This window comes from Lissotriton vulgaris, chromosome 2_1 (genome assembly GCF_964263255.1).
Source record: "Lissotriton vulgaris chromosome 2_1, aLisVul1.2, whole genome shotgun sequence".
NCBI lineage: Eukaryota > Metazoa > Chordata > Amphibia > Caudata > Salamandridae > Lissotriton > Lissotriton vulgaris.
In genome coordinates, this window is record NC_141687.1 from 1,670,696,727 (window position 1) to 1,670,715,086 (window position 18,360).

At 47.9% G+C, this 18,360-nt stretch overlaps 1 protein-coding gene across 2 annotated transcripts in view; it reads right to left on the bottom strand.

Moving 5' to 3' along the window:
- RPS6KA1 (ribosomal protein S6 kinase A1) overlaps window positions 1-18,360 on the bottom strand; it is a 1,033,098-nt gene that overhangs the window by 550,245 nt on the left and 464,493 nt on the right. For both annotated transcript variants that reach the window (XM_086957626.1, XM_086957627.1), the window contains one exon: window positions 17,536-17,589. In XM_086957626.1, the coding sequence (XP_086813752.1) occupies window positions 17,536-17,589 (54 nt within the window). The remainder of the gene's footprint in view (window positions 1-17,535; window positions 17,590-18,360) is intronic.

Below are 18,360 nucleotides of genomic sequence, written 5' to 3' on the forward strand. Positions count from 1 at the left end.
CTTCTACAGAGCAACCCGGTCTATTACTACGCAGCACACACGTACTTCGAGCGACGGCATTCTTTAGGGAAGGGCCTGGGAGCTTTCTAGCAGACAATTTAAAAGGACGCTGGCTGCAAACACTTCTTAGCACCATTTCCACACCACACTGCTCTTGTTTACCCAAGGAGTTTACCGCCCCCCGGCTGCTTGTTTTCTCTTGTTCTGGACTCAAGTGTGTGCCCCTTTGAGACTCCTCACATAATGGAGGGCTTGTCTGCCCCGAGTTTTAAATTATGGTGGACTATGCCGCTTCCTTCCCAGATTCTTCGCCTTACTGCTTTACTTAACTTTTTATCTGCTTCCCTGTATTTGCAAGCCATTTGCTTTCCCACACCTTGTTAGACGCGGGGTTGGCCAGCGCCAGCAGCGTGATATTACTTCTCCAGATGGTGGCGGGGTATTGGGACCACTAACGCACTGAATGCACTTAGCTTTTTTTAACCAAGGAGTTTACTATCTGTTAAAGCACCAAGCATGTTACATACTGTGATGTTTGCACACTTCATCTTTGTACTGTAGTTATCTAATTCGTCCAGCACTTTCATCCAACAGGGCGCCCTTGACTACCTAACATCAGTACTGTACCCCACCATAAAGCTCCAAGCATACTGTATCCCACCATAAAGCTCAAACGTTTGGTTAAAAGTAACCCATCACATACCAAGATTGCAGCAGTGGTTCCCTCTGAAAGAAAGCATCGCTCTGTATATCAAGGCAAGTGATGAAAACATCGCTTGCACTTTGCTTTGTCTAGTTTCAGTCAAATAAGGATCTCCCTCTACCCATCTCTCCCCTCTGCCTGCTCTCCTCTCTCTCCTATCTCTCTCTCTCTTTACCTTCCCCCTGCTCTTTTTTTTATCCCTCTCCCCATCTCCCCTTCTGCCTGCTCTCCTCTCTCCCTCCCTTCTCACTCCCCTCCGTCCTTCGCTCTCGTCCTCCCCCTCTCTTCTTACCCTCCCTCTACCCTCTCTCCCTTTCCCTCACTTCCCTTTCGCTCTCTTCCCTCTGCTCTCTCCCCGTCACTCTCTCCTCTCTCTCTCTCCCTCTCTTTACCCTCTCCCTCCTCTCCTTTTTCTCCCTCTCCCCATCAGCACCACCACAGCACCACTCCGCACCACCACAGCATCACTCCGCACCACCACACCATCACTCCGCGCGCAACCACACCATCACTCCGCGCGCAACCACACCATCACTCCGCGCGCAACCACACCATCACTCCGCGCGCAACCACACCATCACTCAGCGCGCAACCACACCATCACTCAGCGCGCAACCACACCATCACTCAGCGCGCAACCACACCATCACTCAGCGCGCAACCACACCATCACTCAGCGCGCAACCACACCATCACTCAGCGCGCAACCACACCATCACTCAGCGCGCAACCACACCATCACTCAGCGCGCAACCACACCATCACTCAGCGCGCAACCACACCATCACTCAGCGCGCAACCACACCATCACTCAGCGCGCAACCACACCATCACTCAGCGCGCAACCACAGCATCACTCAGCGCAACCACAGCATCACTCAGCGCAACCACAGCATCACTCAGCGCAACCACAGCATCACTCAGCGCAACCACAGCATCACTCAGCGCAACCACAGCATCACTCAGCGCAACCACAGCATCACTCAGCGCAACCACAGCATCACTCAGCGCAACCACAGCATCACTCAGCGCAACCACAGCATCACTCAGCGCAACCACAGCATCACTCAGCGCAACAGCATCACTCAGCGCAACAACAGCATCACTCAGCGCAACAACAGCATCACTCAGCGCAACAACAGCATCACTCAGCGCAACAGCATCACTCAGCGCAACAACAGCATCACTGGTTCAAATATGTTCTTTCAATGTTTCAAGCTGTTTTCAAGCTTACACGCTTTATTACAAATCACAAAAAGATGTTAATTTTTCACATCTGTTCTTGATTTTCGTCACAATAAAAAACAATGAACATAATCTTCACAAAAGTTATTTACAAGAATTTCAGCTATTGCTATTACAAATTATATAAATTATTTAAGTATTATTTATTTAAAGAAATTAAAAGCATTGTTATTTGTAATATCAATACATCTAAGTAACGTAAATACAAAACATGTTGCATTACAAATGCTATTGGTGTCACATTTGCGAAAGTTATAACTATTGGCATTGTAAATGACAAAGCTATTAATTTAACTATTTGAAAAAATAACACAAATAAGAAAACAAACCATTTATATGACCAATAGCTCAAACTTTCGTAATGCGAGCCCTATTGCATTTCCAATGCTTGTTTTGGCTTTTGTTGCCTTTAACCGGTTGTGGGATTTTTTGGTGCCATCCCTGACTCGGAAAACAGAAAATCCTTTTGTTCTTTTTGAATCCGCCGGTAGTGCTGCTTTCTGCGTTCCGACGGTTCCAGGCGTATGCTCTGATCAGGTGTGCCGCTGGAAGGGGAGGAGAGAGTCGGGCGTAGCCACGCCGAGCGAAAGGACCGCGAGTAGCTTTTCCACAGGTCCAGTCGCATAACAACCCCCGAGGCAAAATCCAAGTCCTTAAGTCCGTAATATCCAAGTCCTTAAGTCCGTAATTGTTTGTTTTTGTTTTTTTATCGAGTGTCTGGGTCAGGGTCTAAAAAACAAAGTTTCGCTTCCTAAACACAGCCGTGCTGGTTCAAATCCTGTGGCGGTGTATCACAGAGTAGAGCCGGTCGGGACGGGAGCCTCCTTCAGCGCTGCTCACACGGACACTGCTGCGTCCGCCATCTTGCCCCGAAGGTCCGTGCTTTTCTAATTCTGAAGTGTGGTGGAAACTGTGAGAAGTTGGCCCGATATGCAGTGTTCGCTATTCTAGCGACCACTATGTATCGTTCCAAACGACCCTTATGGTGATTGGTTGTAAGTCAACCTTAGACCAGCTATCCATGTAGCGTGGATACGAGCAGTCTTCGGGCTAAACTCTAGAGGGCGTGTGAAGTCAGCTGTTATACCATCACATACCCCTTGAACACCAAGTGAAAGGACACCACACAAGTGTTATGAAAATAAACAGTATATTTATTAGAATCACAACAGCCCTGTACTCTTTATGAGGACAGGGTACTAAGCACAGAACAAAAGCTCTTAGAAAATACTTCAAGTGCACAATTAAAACAAGTGCCCGAGGGCACGGAAAGTTTAGTGGTCTCGGGCGGACCCGATAAGGCAAGTCGGAAGCGAGGGACTCAGGACCCTAGAGTAAGGAGGCTATGCAGGCACCGAAATGCCGAAGTTACCTAGCCACGAGGGCTGCGGCTGCACAAGTCTTACAGGCGTCTGGGTCTTCGCTGACGAGCCAGGAGCCGGAAGAAAAGGAGTTGCTGGCCGGCGACCAGTGATGAATAGTTCGTGGTGATCCAAGCCTGGATCAGTGATCGTTGATACCTGAAAGCAGAGGGGACCAAGTTCGTACTACTAGCCAGTAGTCAGAGGGTACCAGGGAGGCACCGGATGGCAGTCACCTCGACTAGGTGAGTGGGCGACGTTAGGCTCTGCAGTCTCACGGACCAGGAGGCGTTGTCGGCGACCACGATGGAGGTGCGAGCTGTCCCACGAAGGTTGATGCTGTCGGCGTCGCTGGGCCCAAGATTGGGGCAACAAGCCTTGGCAGATTTCAGGGCCACGTGGTGGGCCTAAAATGGCGTCTTGAGTGGACCAGGAGGGTCCGGGGTGCTCCTCTCGGCAAAGGGAGCAAGGGCCGGTCTGGAGCAACCAGACCAGCAGCGTTGGTTGTCGGATGTAGTCAAAGAAGGGCACAAGCCAGCGGCTAGTGACCAGACAACGTGCTGAGCAGCGAGCAGAAGGGCCCCACGCAGATCGTGGAGATGCTGGGAGACTGCACTTCGGTGCTGGAGCTGCTCAGGGTCGGGGCTTCTCGGACCACAGAGCACTCACCAGAGAATTGCTTCGATGGTCGTGCTGGTTAAGAAAGCGTGCAGGTTTTGATGATGGCCGGTCCCTCGAGGTCTCGTCGCACCCACAGATCTCAGCTGAGCTGACGACGTGGGTAGAGGTCAGAGGGGCCAGGGAAGCCGGTTCTCGTTGAGCTGGGCCGTCGGATCCTTGAGGAAGGACTTGCAGCAAACCGCAGAGTTCTTAGATGGTGCCTGCGGATGCAGGGTGACTACTCCTTAGCCACAAGGGAGAAATCTTGAGAAGAGTCTCGAAGTCCTTTCGTAGAAAGTATTCTTGATTCAAAGATGATCTAATTTGGAAGGGTCCCCGCTCCGGCCTTTATCCTAAAGAAAGGGGCGGGTACATGACTAGGTCCTGCCCTAAGGGTGGGACCAGGAAGGGGGTAGTTACACCCCTCTCCCCCTGCTGGATTCTCCCCAGGTCAGGGGCTGCGCGCCCCTGGAACTGGTTCTAGCCGGCAGATGCGTAGTGAGCACCGGGGTGCCACTCCGCAGTCACCTTCTTGCAAAGCCCTACCTACCCAGAGTACAAAAACCCTGTCTTGGACGGTGCGAACACCGCCCTTGACAGGAAACCCTTTGTCCAAGCTCTCCTCGTTGGGAGGACTCCCAGCAGCAGGAGGTCAAACTTGTGTCTGTGGTGGCAGCGTCCATTTTGTGGAGCTGAGGCTTCAGTTAACTTTAACCGGGGTTCACAGTAACGTACATGTCGTGTCCCTCTAGAAGGGCGGAATGCTAACCTCGTCGCCAGGGTTGGTGAGAGGGCAGCACCCCGATTCGTATGACACCTTACTCAACATGTCTTGATAACGCGATACCGAAGTTACCGATATGATACGCGTTATCATGGAACAGCCATTGGGCCTTGGTTCCGCAAGCTGCAACCGGGCTCGGCTCGTGCCAGAGCCCAATTCACACGATTCCATGCACTCTGCCTTCAGGATTGTTAAGGCCTGCCATAGGAGTGACTGAGAGGAACTCGGGTGTCCATTTTAAGGTTAGGTATAGGGATACTACACCTACAGCAACGGGCGAGTACGCCACGTTGCCCCAGCTGTCGTGCAGCCAGTTGTGTCAGCTTTAGATGGCCATCCAGGGGTGGCATAATACATGCTTCAGCCCCTTGTAGGCCCTGGGTACACCGATGCCCTGAGTTACAGGGTCTGACAGGGTGGCCCAGGTCCAATTGGGTAATGCACTTAAGGTACACATATCAATTTAGCGAGAGAACAGCTAGGCTGTGGGTCTGATTGGCAGGCCCACAGCCCGAGAAAGTCGTAAACCAGTGAAACAAAAGCAAAAAGTCCGGGTGATCATAGGATTGCAGACCCTACTCTCCTACAGAAACAACTATTTGAAAATTTAAAAAAATTAAATTTAAAAAAATCAATTCAATATGCGATGCAGATTTTCACACATTGTGTGTGCTATATAGTTTTATAGAGTAGAAAAGTTGTCTGTTCAAATAAAATCTTAATTTCAATTGAAAATGTGTTTTCTACAACAGCAGTGCACTAACACCATGTATATTCTGCCCTTTGCCACTCCACATCGCTCTGCTCTAAGCCCCTCTACGATCCATCACATCGCTCTACACCACTCCACATTACCCACCATACCTAAAATTACCACAGTCCACCCCACTCCACCCTAGCCTACACCACCCTAGCCTACACCACTCCACGCTACCTACCCTACACCACCCTACCCTACCCTGCACCACTCCTCTACCCTACCCTACACCAACCCACGCTACCCTACACCACTTCACGCTACCCTAGCCTACACCAACCCACACTTCCCTACACCACTTCACGCTACCCTAGCCTACACCAACCCACGCTTCCCTACACCAACCCACGCCACCCTAGCCTACGCCACCCTAGCCTACGCCACCCCTCTCTAGCCTACACCATCCCACACTACCCAAGCCTACACCATCCCACTCTACCTACCATACACCATCCCACTCTACCTACCATACACCACCCCACTCTAGCCTACACCACGCTACCCTAGCCTACCCCACCCCACCCCACCCTACCCTACCCCACCCTAGCCTACACCACTCCACACTAACCTATCCACTACTCTACCCCATTCCACTCTACACTGCTCTGCTCTACACCATTCCACTCTACACTGCTCTGCTCTACACCATTCCACTCTACACCATTCCACTCTACACTGCTCTGCTCTACACCATTCCACTCTACACCATTCCACTCTACACCATTCCACTCTACACCATTCCACTCTACACCATTCCACTCTACACCATTCCACTCTACACCATTCCACTCTACACCATTCCACTCTACACCATTCCACCTTATCCTGCACCATTCCACTATGCCCTACCCTACACCATTCCAGTATCTCTACTGTGCACTTCACTTGGACCTCCTTGGTCATGTCCTAACCCTAGGACAGACTCTTCTCCTCAGTCTCTTGACCGGGCCTCTCGCTGTGATCTTGTCACAGGGACTCCCTGGTCGCTTTCTGTCCTCTCTGTAGGACTCTACTCTTCTCGTGGACCTTTCATAGGTCTTCCTTCATGGACCTCTCACAGGTCTTCTCGTTGTGGACCGCTCACAGGTCCTGTCCCTTTCCTGAGGGATCCTCTTTGGGCACCACTTCCTGGCTGGAGGGTAACCTTTCCTTCTTCTCCTCTTCTTCAGTTGCGGACTCACTCCTTGCGCCTCAAGACTACGCCGTGGCGACGACCAATGGTAAAAGCATGAGGAGCACAGTCCGAGCTGTGACAGGGAAGCGCCGCAGGTGAAAGACCAGAGATGCGAAAGGGAAGCACAAGATATGAGCCCAGCGTCGTGAACGGGGGCACAGAAGTTCAGAGTTGGGATGGCGAACACCAGCTAAGACGTGGAAGGCACGTCTCTGGAACTGTGATGGGAAGGCACGGATGTGAGGTTACCTCAGCTGTACAGGTGAGTGCCCTGGAAGTTGGCAGCTGAGCTGTGACGGTGCATTAGAGCAGGGCAAGGACCCAAGCTGTGACGAACACAAGGGGAATGTGCGCTATATTAAGGGAGTCAGAAGAGGAGAGAGCTACTGTGTCGTGCTGGGATAATGAAAGCAAGAGCAAAACAACGACCAGGCATTACAGGAGGCGAAGAACACCGATGACCGAAGTTGGGGCTAATATGTTGGGAGATGCGGAAGGACCAAAAACAAACAAAAAAAACAGAGGTTTCACTGCAATAATAGATACTTCTGAGACCCAAGGCAGCCGTGGGCTCCCGTACTGTTCAACATCGACTCAGGTCTTGTGGCTCAGTAGATTAATGCAACCACCGCAGCGATCTGTGGGCCCACGGCGTCATACGTGTGGATACTGGTGCATCCAATGAGGCTTCCATCCTTCAGAGACCGATGGATCTGTTACCACTGCACTAGACAACAATAATAGCGCCAAGAAACACGTGGGGAGAATGCTCCCGCTAATAAATACGTGTTTGTTACGTTAAAAGGTTATTCTGTTTGTTATATGAGTGTTAGAAGCAACCAGGCATAATCTCCTATTGTGAGGTTTACTGAGCCTGACCCACTCATCATGGCTGCTAGTACTCGGTTCAGTGTCAATACATCTTTTGCCCGACAGACAGACCCCAAAAGCAGCTCAAACAGGTTTGCCTCTTGGGTTGTGGCTGTCTCAGTAGATTGATAGCCATGAAAATGATTGCCAAAGCACCAGAGAGCGGAGCTGCTCGACAGCAAGCCCCGGGCACCATCAGGCGGAAGGAGGCCGCTCGTGACGCTGCGCCGCCCGGATTAACAAAGAGGCAGGCTTGCTTCGATTGCCCTAGTCTAGTGAGTCGCACCCAGCTAACCTGGGCCCGGTGCTTTTGGTTTTGCAACCAACGTGGCTGAGGTGGTCATCCACGGCCCTTGGCTCCCTTCACTGCTGCTAAGGCCTCGTCATCGGGCACAGGGACCACGATGGAAGCCCGCCGTGGCCCCGCAGCACAGCTGCTAAAGATGACCGCTACTTAAGAGCAACAGAATGTGCACGGGGCTCGGTCGCGGCGGCGAGCTGGGAGGATGCAGGTGTCGCAGACATCCCCACCCCCCCACAGCTGATTATCACAGCCCTCTCCTGGCGGGTGTGTGCACACACTTTGCAGAACGTGGCATCTTTCAAACTTGCTTCCGCTTCCCTTGCGGTTTTTCACCCAAGTGCACTTGTTATTTCGTCTCTCGGTGTCGTTCCTCAGAGTGCCGCCAGGGCGCTCTGAAGCGCGCGAACTGAACGGAGGTTTTATGGAAGGCTGGAATACTTAAAGCGCCAAAGGCCCAGCCCCTCTGTGACTGCCGCACACCGCCAAGTTCTGGTTTCCCTCTTGCAGGTTGCCATGTTTGCAACATTTTGCACTAGGTGGTCTCTAGATACCACTAGCTAGATGACAGCTGTTGCGTGCAAACAGGAAGAGCCAATCTCGGATTGCAAGAAGCGCCTAAAAAGGCTACAACTTACACTTTCATGGCGTGATCTCTGGCATAGTGTAGTGACCACCTGACTCGCAGCAGTTTGGATGATGATAGTTGGTTATAGACTTTGTGCTCCAGTGTTCCAGGACCACTCCTCCCCCTCGAAGTCCAGTCCTTGTACACATCACTACACCACATTCCTCTAAACAGAACCATGGCCAAAGTGCAAATTCTGCCAACTGCTGAAATTCCTTTCTAAGGGGTCGTTTTTTACGTCTTGCTGGGAACTGGAATACACATCCATCAGTCCCTGAAAAGCATTGTTCCAGATGAGCTGTCCGCCCAAAATTTGTAGGAAGAAGCACCTCATCTCGGGAAGTAGACAAGGGAGCGCAGCTTCATTCGAACAAGTGAATGAAACAAACTACAATCTATAATTTTAGTTTTCGGAGCTAATATCTTTCTTAAATTCACCCCCCCAATCATTACCAGTCATGAAGTTTTTAGTCCAATGGCAATTTCAAGTAACAAAAGCACCAACATGCTTGAAACGTGTATATTTAGACACCCAATCACCAGGGCCGTTTCTACCATTAGGCAAGTCTAGGCGGCTGCCTAGGGCGGCACAAGGGGTAGGGCGGCAAAAAACATCATATGCGTGGGAGGGGGCACTTTACGAACTGTTGCATTTATGTTGTTGTGTCCAATTGGAAATGTGTATCATGCGTTGGACCAGTCAATAGACACTTCGGAAGTAAATTGAGAAAAAAACGTCAGACAAGCAGATGGTATTAGGAGGTATAAATCACTACAGCTCACAAGATTTCACACATTTTCACGGCCTGTTAGCAAAGCAAAGGGCAGGGCTTCAGGGGCAGGCAGCGCATGACACATGGGTGCCCAGTGCATGATTTGGGACTAGATTCTGACACGCATGCCATTAAACAATCTCACCAGCTGTCCAAATCACCTATTTTGTATTCCCATGTGTGCAAAGCTACCACAAGTCAGTTAAACTCAAACAATTTATAACTGAAGAAAACTCCGAGCAGTGAGAAAGGAGACCACCAGAACCCCAGTAAAAATATCGAAGTCTTTTTTTGCTGTTACTGTTTTATAGAGGGCGAACTTGCGTTTTACACAAGCACTAGAGATAGATTACAGTACACAAGGTCTGATTAAATTTTCAAAGGTAGCGGAGAGCTCTGGCCGTTAGGAGACATCTCCTCCCATGGCTGCGCACATGACATGAAGGAAGGGGCGAGGGCAGCAGCTCCATCGGGGCTGCAGAGATGTCTGCCTTAACCCCTTCGAGGCTATTGACGAGCTGGGCTCGTCATCGCGCTTACCTGTCCTGCGCGGATGACAAGGCCAGCTCGTCACGCAACGCGGTAATTTTGAATTTGCCGCGCACAGCGGGAAAAGCCGCCGCAGCGATGCGGTTAACAGTGCTGTGGGCTGGTGGAGACAGGAGAGGGCTGCGGGCTAACAGTTGTTTGCCAACAAGCACAATGCAATGTATGTCAACAGATGGGATGGTACATACTGTGCATCAAAGTAACAATGTGACAGCGGTACCCTGCTGTGAAGGCCCATCTCCTCTGATGTTGTGAACCCACTCTCTCCTCTATGATGTACGACATTGTTTGGCAGTGACAGATCATCAGTCAGGCCTTCAGGACAGGTAGCAGGCAGCAGGGGTCTGACAACGTCACAGAACTGCATATTGTTATCATTTCTACCAAAGATGACCCCGGGACAACCAGTATGGACACAGCTAGGTCAGATAGAGGAACATAATTCCCTGGGAAGGTGTTTCATATATTGATCTCACAAGACTAATTTTGGAGTGTTTAAGAATGCGGCATAGAAAACTGTCTTTGTAAAGAGAGGGAAGTCTTGTAAGGGTGGTTGTATGCAGAGCCTGGGCTTAGACCATCTAAGAAGGTAGAAGTATGACCAGCTGAGCGCTAGACCGTGTTCGAGCATGGCACAAAATGAACCTGGAGAGGTGGGAGAATGAGTAAAAGGTGTAGTATGTGGGATGAAATCTTTAATATGGATTTGACTGTCCAGACTAGACAGAGAGGCACTAAAGCAGGCCTCTGATCCCCAACACCTGGATGACAGGGGGAGAGAGTGATGTTAGTTAAAGGGAGGGGGGCAGCATTTTTCAATTCTCGCCTAGGGCGGCAAAACACCTAGAAACGGCCCTGCCAATCACGTTATTTTTATTAAAACCAACTCCCAATGAGGAAGGGGCCCCGGGTTGAACACTAGACTGTATACTTCAGATTTCATTAGCACAAGATCGAAGGAGGAATACTTCTTAAACCTCTAAAACAGGAGTGGACCTATGACGCATACAAAAGGACGAAAAACTGTAGTGACAGGTAAATAATTTGTTTCTTTCCAGCACTAAATCTTTCATGGGTTTCACATGCTTGAAACTGAAGAGTGAGCAGTACAATCAACATTGCAAATGCAACATATTTGGAGATGGGAAAGAAGTTCCACCTTAATTGAAGAAGTTGCACACAACCGCTTGGCCCACAACAAAACCCCTTGTGGCATCTGCTTCGAGGCAAACGTGCCACATGAACTTGCAATGGTTATTCAATGCTGCTAATCAGCACATGTAAGCCCAGCAAAACGCTGGATTTAGGCCCAGATCTTTGTACTGGGGTGAATGTAAGACATTGTTCTGCATTCTGTCCATCAACTGTGTTTTTTGCAATTTTCACCCCGAGTGGGCTGGCTATGCTCAGATGTGAGTCCCAGGCTCTCCACATCACTGGAGTCAAGCTTTCCAGGCTGAAGAAGGCTGATAGCCAGAAACCGGTCCTTGGATGCTTGATTCCGGTCTAGGAAAGACATGGCTTGGTAGTTCGGGCTGGACTGTTCCCATGAGGCACAGGGTCTAGGCTGATTTATATTTAGCCATTGTCTGACCTAGGGTGGCGTGGAGTGCAAAAAAACGATGGATTTAGGCCCAGATCTTTGTACTGGGGTGAATGTAAGACATTGTTCTGCATTCTGTCCATCAACTGTGTTTTTTGCAGCATACAGGGCAGCCGTCAGATTCACAACTCTTGCAGAGTATGCAGATGCCCTGTCCAAAAGCAGACAGTGAGTCTGGGTGTGAAAGATTCTAACTGATCCAGTGATCCACATTGTGATACCTTGTTTGGAAACTGGATGACCCTTGCAAGGGCGTCTGGAAAAAAAAAAAACACAAAACTTTGATCTCTGTCTGAAGAGCTGAGTTCTTTTCATGTAGAACCTCTTGCATCAGTGCAAGTCCAGGGAATGCAGTCCCCTCCATATCACAGTTTTGGAAATAACAGTAGGATCACTAGTTTGTTCATATCAAAGTTTTTAGGGCGTTGGGGATTAAATCAGGGTGGCTGTGGTCTTCGCATCCTTAAAAGGCTGCTGACAACGTTACTTAAAGATCACGAAGGACCTTGTTGCATGCATGGCTGCCTTTATATGTTGTAATGCATCACCAACACAGCGACCGTAGAATGCTCTGTCAAATGTGGCATGTCCAAGATCCTTCTCTGCACCTCTAGTCTGAATGAAGTATATCTGGCCAGCCTTTTCAACGAAGCAATGCTGCAGCTGGCATCCGTTCGAATCAGGTAACACGTCTGTAGCACATCAACGACAGAAGATGAAGCACACTCTACCTCTCTCAGGAGAGCTCATGCATCTTCAGGTTTGTCTTCTAGGACCATGTCAATATACGGAATGGTAATTGCTCACATCTGGCAGGTTTGGTACCCTATAATGGCTTTTATTGATGTGTCTGGCAGTGAGGATATGATATTCCCAAATGACTATCCTCCTCCTGCCCATCTGATTAGGAGGGGCAGTGCACAGTGCTGCAGGATCCTCTACCTTGACCAAAGAATCTGAATTTAGTTGACCTTTGTATTGCTTATCTATCCGTTAAGGTAACCAGGTTTCACATTAGCTTTCTGCCTTCTTGTCAGATATGACTAATGATTGTGATGGTTCTGCCGATAGTTATTGGCTTAGAAAATGACATATATGGAAACAGAAAGGATCTATACTTGCTACGCAGACCACTATTCTAAACTTGAAGGAGTACATGGAGGCCTGGTGTGTGATAAGCTAAGCGCCTGGGCGATCATCTTTGCCCTGGGCTGATAATATGCAAAGTTACATAGCCCAGAAGCAGATGCCATTTTGAAGATCATACAGGCAAGATGAAACCCAGTCCTGATTTGTGGACAAAAAGGGCATCTATCAAGGATAGTTTCCAGGCTGTACTTCATACAGTGCACAGCGTTTAGAAATAACTTTTGTCTACCTGGAAAAAGGGTCGAAGGTAAAATTGGTCAAGCAAGCAAGGTTCATTAAAATATGTTATTTTACATGTGCTGGAGGGTGCTGGAGGGTCCTGGGCGAACCAAGCCCAGCATGCAATTAATGACCTAAGGGTCAAAGACACATGAGAAGATAATCCTCAGTACTCGTCCTTCAAACTAATTAAAGCACATTTGTAGTTTCACTTCCTGTGTCCTGCATTATGTCGATTTTCACTGAAGAGCAAACGCACCTCATAGAATAATAAAATCAACATACCAAACAACATTTTCTTGCAGATTCAGTGAACCGCCTTAATAGGCAAAGAACTGCAGGCTTGCGTTTTCTGCCCTTTCCACTTCATGAATTTTGGTGTGGGTGGAAAAAGCGGCAGACTGTGCCACTATAAAACAGTCTTTCCAACATGTAAGATGGTGCACGGCTCCAACAGCAGAGAAAAGATATAATAAATCCCACAACACAAAAATTATAAAATATGCTGTAATACTGTCAATGTCTATCTTAACAGTAACGTGCAGTACTTGTGCTAAGGTATACTACTACATTTCTTAATCTGGCATTTTAAAAACCTGTTTGGAGTCACAATTTAGCACTGCCGTATTGCATTACCACAGCACTGATCATTAACACGGTAAAATAGGAATGGGTGTTTTTAAATCGCTCTAATAAGGACTCCTACTATTGGGGAAAGCCTAATTTTACAACGCATGATAAAATAGATTGCAACGTGTGGGGATATCTTTACATTCTGACCATTTAGAATTTTGATTACACATTCAAGTAGGGTTTTAGGGCGGCCCATATGCTTTTCCTGATAAATACTGTATTTCCAAAAACCTCCATCTCACTGCTTTGTCTGCACACTTGCAAGCTCGGGACGGGTGCAGCTGAAAGCCTAATTACACCATAAGCTTGTGATCATTAGTGATATCTTTTTAACAATTAAGTGTTGAGCCCCCCCTTTCCCCCCCATCTCTCCACCAGCAGTACTGAGACATTTTCATTATGTTTGTGGCAGTTTGTACTTATTTTATTCCCCCACAAAAGATCAACCTAATTTGCTACCCATTTCATCAACATGTTGGGGATTCTAAAGGAATCCATGGAGTGTGGATTCCCCTGGAGAAAACAGTAAAAATAGATAACATAGCAAATGGTATTTTTTTATTTGGAAAAAAAGTCTGTGCTGTACATATTTTTTCTTTAATGAGCAGCTCAAAAGGTTTGCTGTGCTAAGATCAGCCTCTTACCAGCTTTCAGGAACAGACAAAATTGGAAGAAAACACATACTTGCATTTTATATTACATGGCAGTCTATTTTTCCTATTTTTTGTAGCACTTCAAAGACATCAAGCCTACTTCAATTTTTACACCCACCCCTTACCTAAGAATCCCACAATATTCAGCCTTCAAAGCCTCTCCCAGATCTGGCCTACATACTCAACTCTCTAAAATCCACGTCTTATCCTTCATCAAAGCTCTCTAGGGATGCTCTCTTGCTCCTACTTATCACTTTCAATGCCTCCTTCAATCAAGGCATCTTCCCAGAAGCCATCAAGAAGCCATAATCTCCCTCTCTTAAATGAACCTACACTGGACCCTGATGGCCATGCTACTGACCGGTCCATCTTTTGTCTACCATTCATTAGCAAGATCATTCAAAAAAGCAGTCTATGTTCAACCTCAAGACCACATAACTGCTAACCATCCCCTGCACAACTAAGAGCCTGGCTTCTGATCATGCCGTAGCACAGAGACTGTGACCTCACAAATTGTACATGATGCCCATTTGACCACATATGAACACACGAAAGCGAGTGCTGAATTAGAATGCCATGGATACGGTTGCTTTTGGGGCGCTTGAACAGTGGCCCTGGGAGGAGTTACAAAACTCCATGAACTTCACTGGCTGGGGTGGAGCAGGCAGATGAGGACAAGGAGAGAGTGGGTGGCAACAACTTAATGATTATCCCAGGGGGCAAGCCATAGGAGAGATGCAGGGGGCTGCTCTCCTGGCAGTAACATGTGTTTAGTACTGTACTTGGTTTCACTTTAGAAAAACATTCTGGAGCCCAAGAGAAGGAAGGAACCAGCAGATGACAACAATTGTACTTGTGGACGAACAGCTAAGTGCGCAGTTAAGCCTTTGCATCAGGGGCATCATAATGAACTTGGGAAGGTGACTGAGTGAAGGGAAGGATGGATGGATGGATGGATGATGAAAAGGTGGATGGAAAGATGCATGGATGAATGAGTGAAAGGATGGTGTAAGAATGGAAGGTAGAGAGGGTGTACGAGTGAAAGGATGGCTGGATGGATAGGTGAAAGGATGGGATGATGAGACAAAGGATGAATGGAAGAATAAATGAAAGGAGGGATAAGTGGAAATGTAAAAAGATGGATGAGTGTTTGAATGGATGGAGTGAAAATATGGATGAATAAGCGAAATGTTGGATGAGTGGAAGGTTGTACGTAAAGATGGATGAGTAAAACAATGGATGGATGAGTGAAAGGCAGGATAGATGGATGTCTGATGGATGTCTGGATGGAAGTGTGAATAGAGGAATAGATGGATGGATGGATGAGTGAGTGAATGCAGGGTGGAGTGATGGATAGATGGAGCGAAAGGATGGATGGAGGATTAAAGGATGGAGGAATGGATGGAGGAAAGAGGGTGGATAAGTGAAAGGATGGATGATTGGGTGGATAGGTTTGATTTACGGGTGTCCCTGGACCAGTGGCAGCTCTCCTTTATGGGCTCCACTACACCCTCCCTTGTTTTGTGGTCTATTTTTATTGTATCAAGAGTCAATTATTCACTCTTGGTACAATAAAAATAAAATGCAGACCGACCTGAAGTGGGTCCAGCAACAAACTGAGACACCTAGTGACATTGTTTAATTGCTGATACAGGTGCAAGAAGGTGCCTGCCCCATTTCAGCACTGTGAGCAGGCCTGTGTTACTGTGTGTGAGTTAAAGTGAAAGAGTGTCAGTGAAAGAGTGTTAGTGAAGGAGTAAGTCAGAGTGAGTGAGAAGGAGTGACAGTAAGGACGAGTATGTGTGAGAATGAATGTGAGTGAGGGAGAGTGACGGTAAGTGTAACTGAGTGTTACTGTGAGTGAAGCACAGTAAGACTAAGTCAGTCTGAGTGAGACTAGAATGAGTGAGTGCATGAATTAGTGAGACAGAGTCAGTCAAGATGAGACAGTAAACCTAGGGGGTTATTTACAAGAGGCCTGCATGACTGGAGCATCGCTTTTTTTAGATGCTCCAGTGGAGCAGACCTCTCAATCATATCTGAGGTGACACAAAGCCACCTGGCGTGGCTTTGCATGGCCTCATAGATATGGAGTAAGACAAGGCAGCGCAATGCGTTGCATGCCTTACTGTGTGTCAAGGAGGCGGTCCATGGGTATTCCAGTGGGTGTTCCCACTCAAAACCCATGGATTTTGACGATGCCCCAAATTTATAAAGTCTCATGAATCTGGGGTAGCACCAAAACCCTAAGCCTAAACAGAGCAGGCATAACGAGGAGAAATATTTTAATTTCTTCCCGCTTTCTCCTCTTTCCTTGGATCGAGGACAACTCCTGCATGGATTACTTTTGTGCAGGAAAGTGCCCTTTCCTGCACAAAACAATCCTGCCAACATATCAGAATCAAGGTGTCCGTGTTGGCACTAGGCACCAAATTGTGTGTCAGCTGAAAGAACAGGAATGTACTGCATCACGGAAATACAGTGCACTCCTGCCCTTTTCGATTTGGGGTAGGGCAGCGCAGCAAACAAACTTGCGATGCTGCCCTACCCCAAATCTTTGTCAATTATGCACATAGTGCAAGAAAGTATGATGGAAAAGGTCACCAGGCATCACTGCTTGCATGTTCCTGTGTGGTCGCCAGGATGCACGAGTACAGCAAGCAACCTAGGTAATTATTCTCCTCTCCTGCGTGTACTGCCTTTAAGTTCTCTTTTAGAATGTCACTGATCTATCAGCTACACAGACGCTGCCCTTGCATGTATGTTTGCAGATAGCATCACGAAGCAGGAACTGTGGGTGAGAAACTTACTGAACTTCAGGCTTAGCGTGTGGCGATCCCCAGTGTTTTACACCACATCACCTTTAGTATTAAGGTAACCTGTATGCCATGCACACCATGAATATTACTTATTCTGAATGCTGATTTGCGTCTAAGTGTCAGGATTTTATGAGCTAGGCCTTTCTGTAATGCAATGTGCAGGCCTTTCTCACTGGGTGCCTCATCTCTTCTGCCTCTGTGTAATCTTTGGCAGTCTTATCGATATTCTTTACCTTTTCTTTCCGCCGTCGCAAGTCCCTGACAGAACCTCGATAGTAGAGGTGCGAGTAAAAAGTGTACACTTCCTATTTTCACGAGGACAGCCTGGGCAACAACTGCCAGTCAGCTCCCCACCCTCCTTTGTTTCTCCATTTCACTATTTTGTGCTTCCACACTCATTGCCACACCACCTAGCTGGCTGAGGGGTTATAAACTGGCTAGACCTAGCTCAACATCTAAGCATGTGTACAAGTCATATTTTGACGGAAGCACAAATCAGTTGCCTGAAAAATAAAAACTCTAGGCAACCATTCTCCCAGGTGCAACTTTGGTAGTGCGGTGATCTATGGTGGTCTCAACTGAGATAAACGAACACATTATATTATTCTTTATAAGGCTATTCACTTCAGTTCCAAAACAACCGTTCAACAGTACCTTGACTGGCAAGTTGGCATAATCTTTCTCGACCCACGTGATCTCCGATTTCACCTGTTGGGGGGGTAAAAAAAGAGGTATCAGCAAAGAGGACATGTGCGAGCTGATCAATATTGTCAGTTAGGACTAAAAAAGAGGACCAGCCAGCCATAAAACAAACACCAACTGTTCAGCCATAAGGATTAACGCTCAGAAGTGGCTTTTCGGACAGCATCACACACATATAGAAATTCCTTAAAACAGCTCAGTGACTGGATAAGTTCTGTCTGCCAGAAACGAAACCTCTCCGGTGAGATAACTGCGGGAGGTAAACACGTCAGCAATCACAAGGAGTAAACAAGTGGGCATCAATGTGAGCACCCAAAGCCTAGTACTACAACGACTAAACCACAAACATGCCCAACTTCATAGATGCTTAGTACTCTCGTAGTGCTCAAGAACTAACGCAGACAGGAGGAAGGCTCCAAAATCCAAACTAGTTTAAGCTACAGATAGTTTAAAAGAGGTACAGGGCGTGGCCTGGAGAACCATCATGGCGGATGCAACCTAACCGCGCATCCGCGCCATAATCCGATCTAAATCCTGCTAAATTCCTGCTCAGAGGTGCTCCATCAGCAAGGCTTGTGAATAAATGAATATATTAATAAAGTGCTACATTCACTCCAAGGAGCATCTTGGCGCTAGCAGGAAGACGTCAAGAGGTTTGTAGTATACAGCAGCGGGGATCAGATGAGAGAGAGCTCCATGTTGTCAGGGGCAGTGAAAATCCATGTTTTTAACAGTTTCCTGAACAAAGGTTCTGATTGTGACAATCTCAGCTGGAGC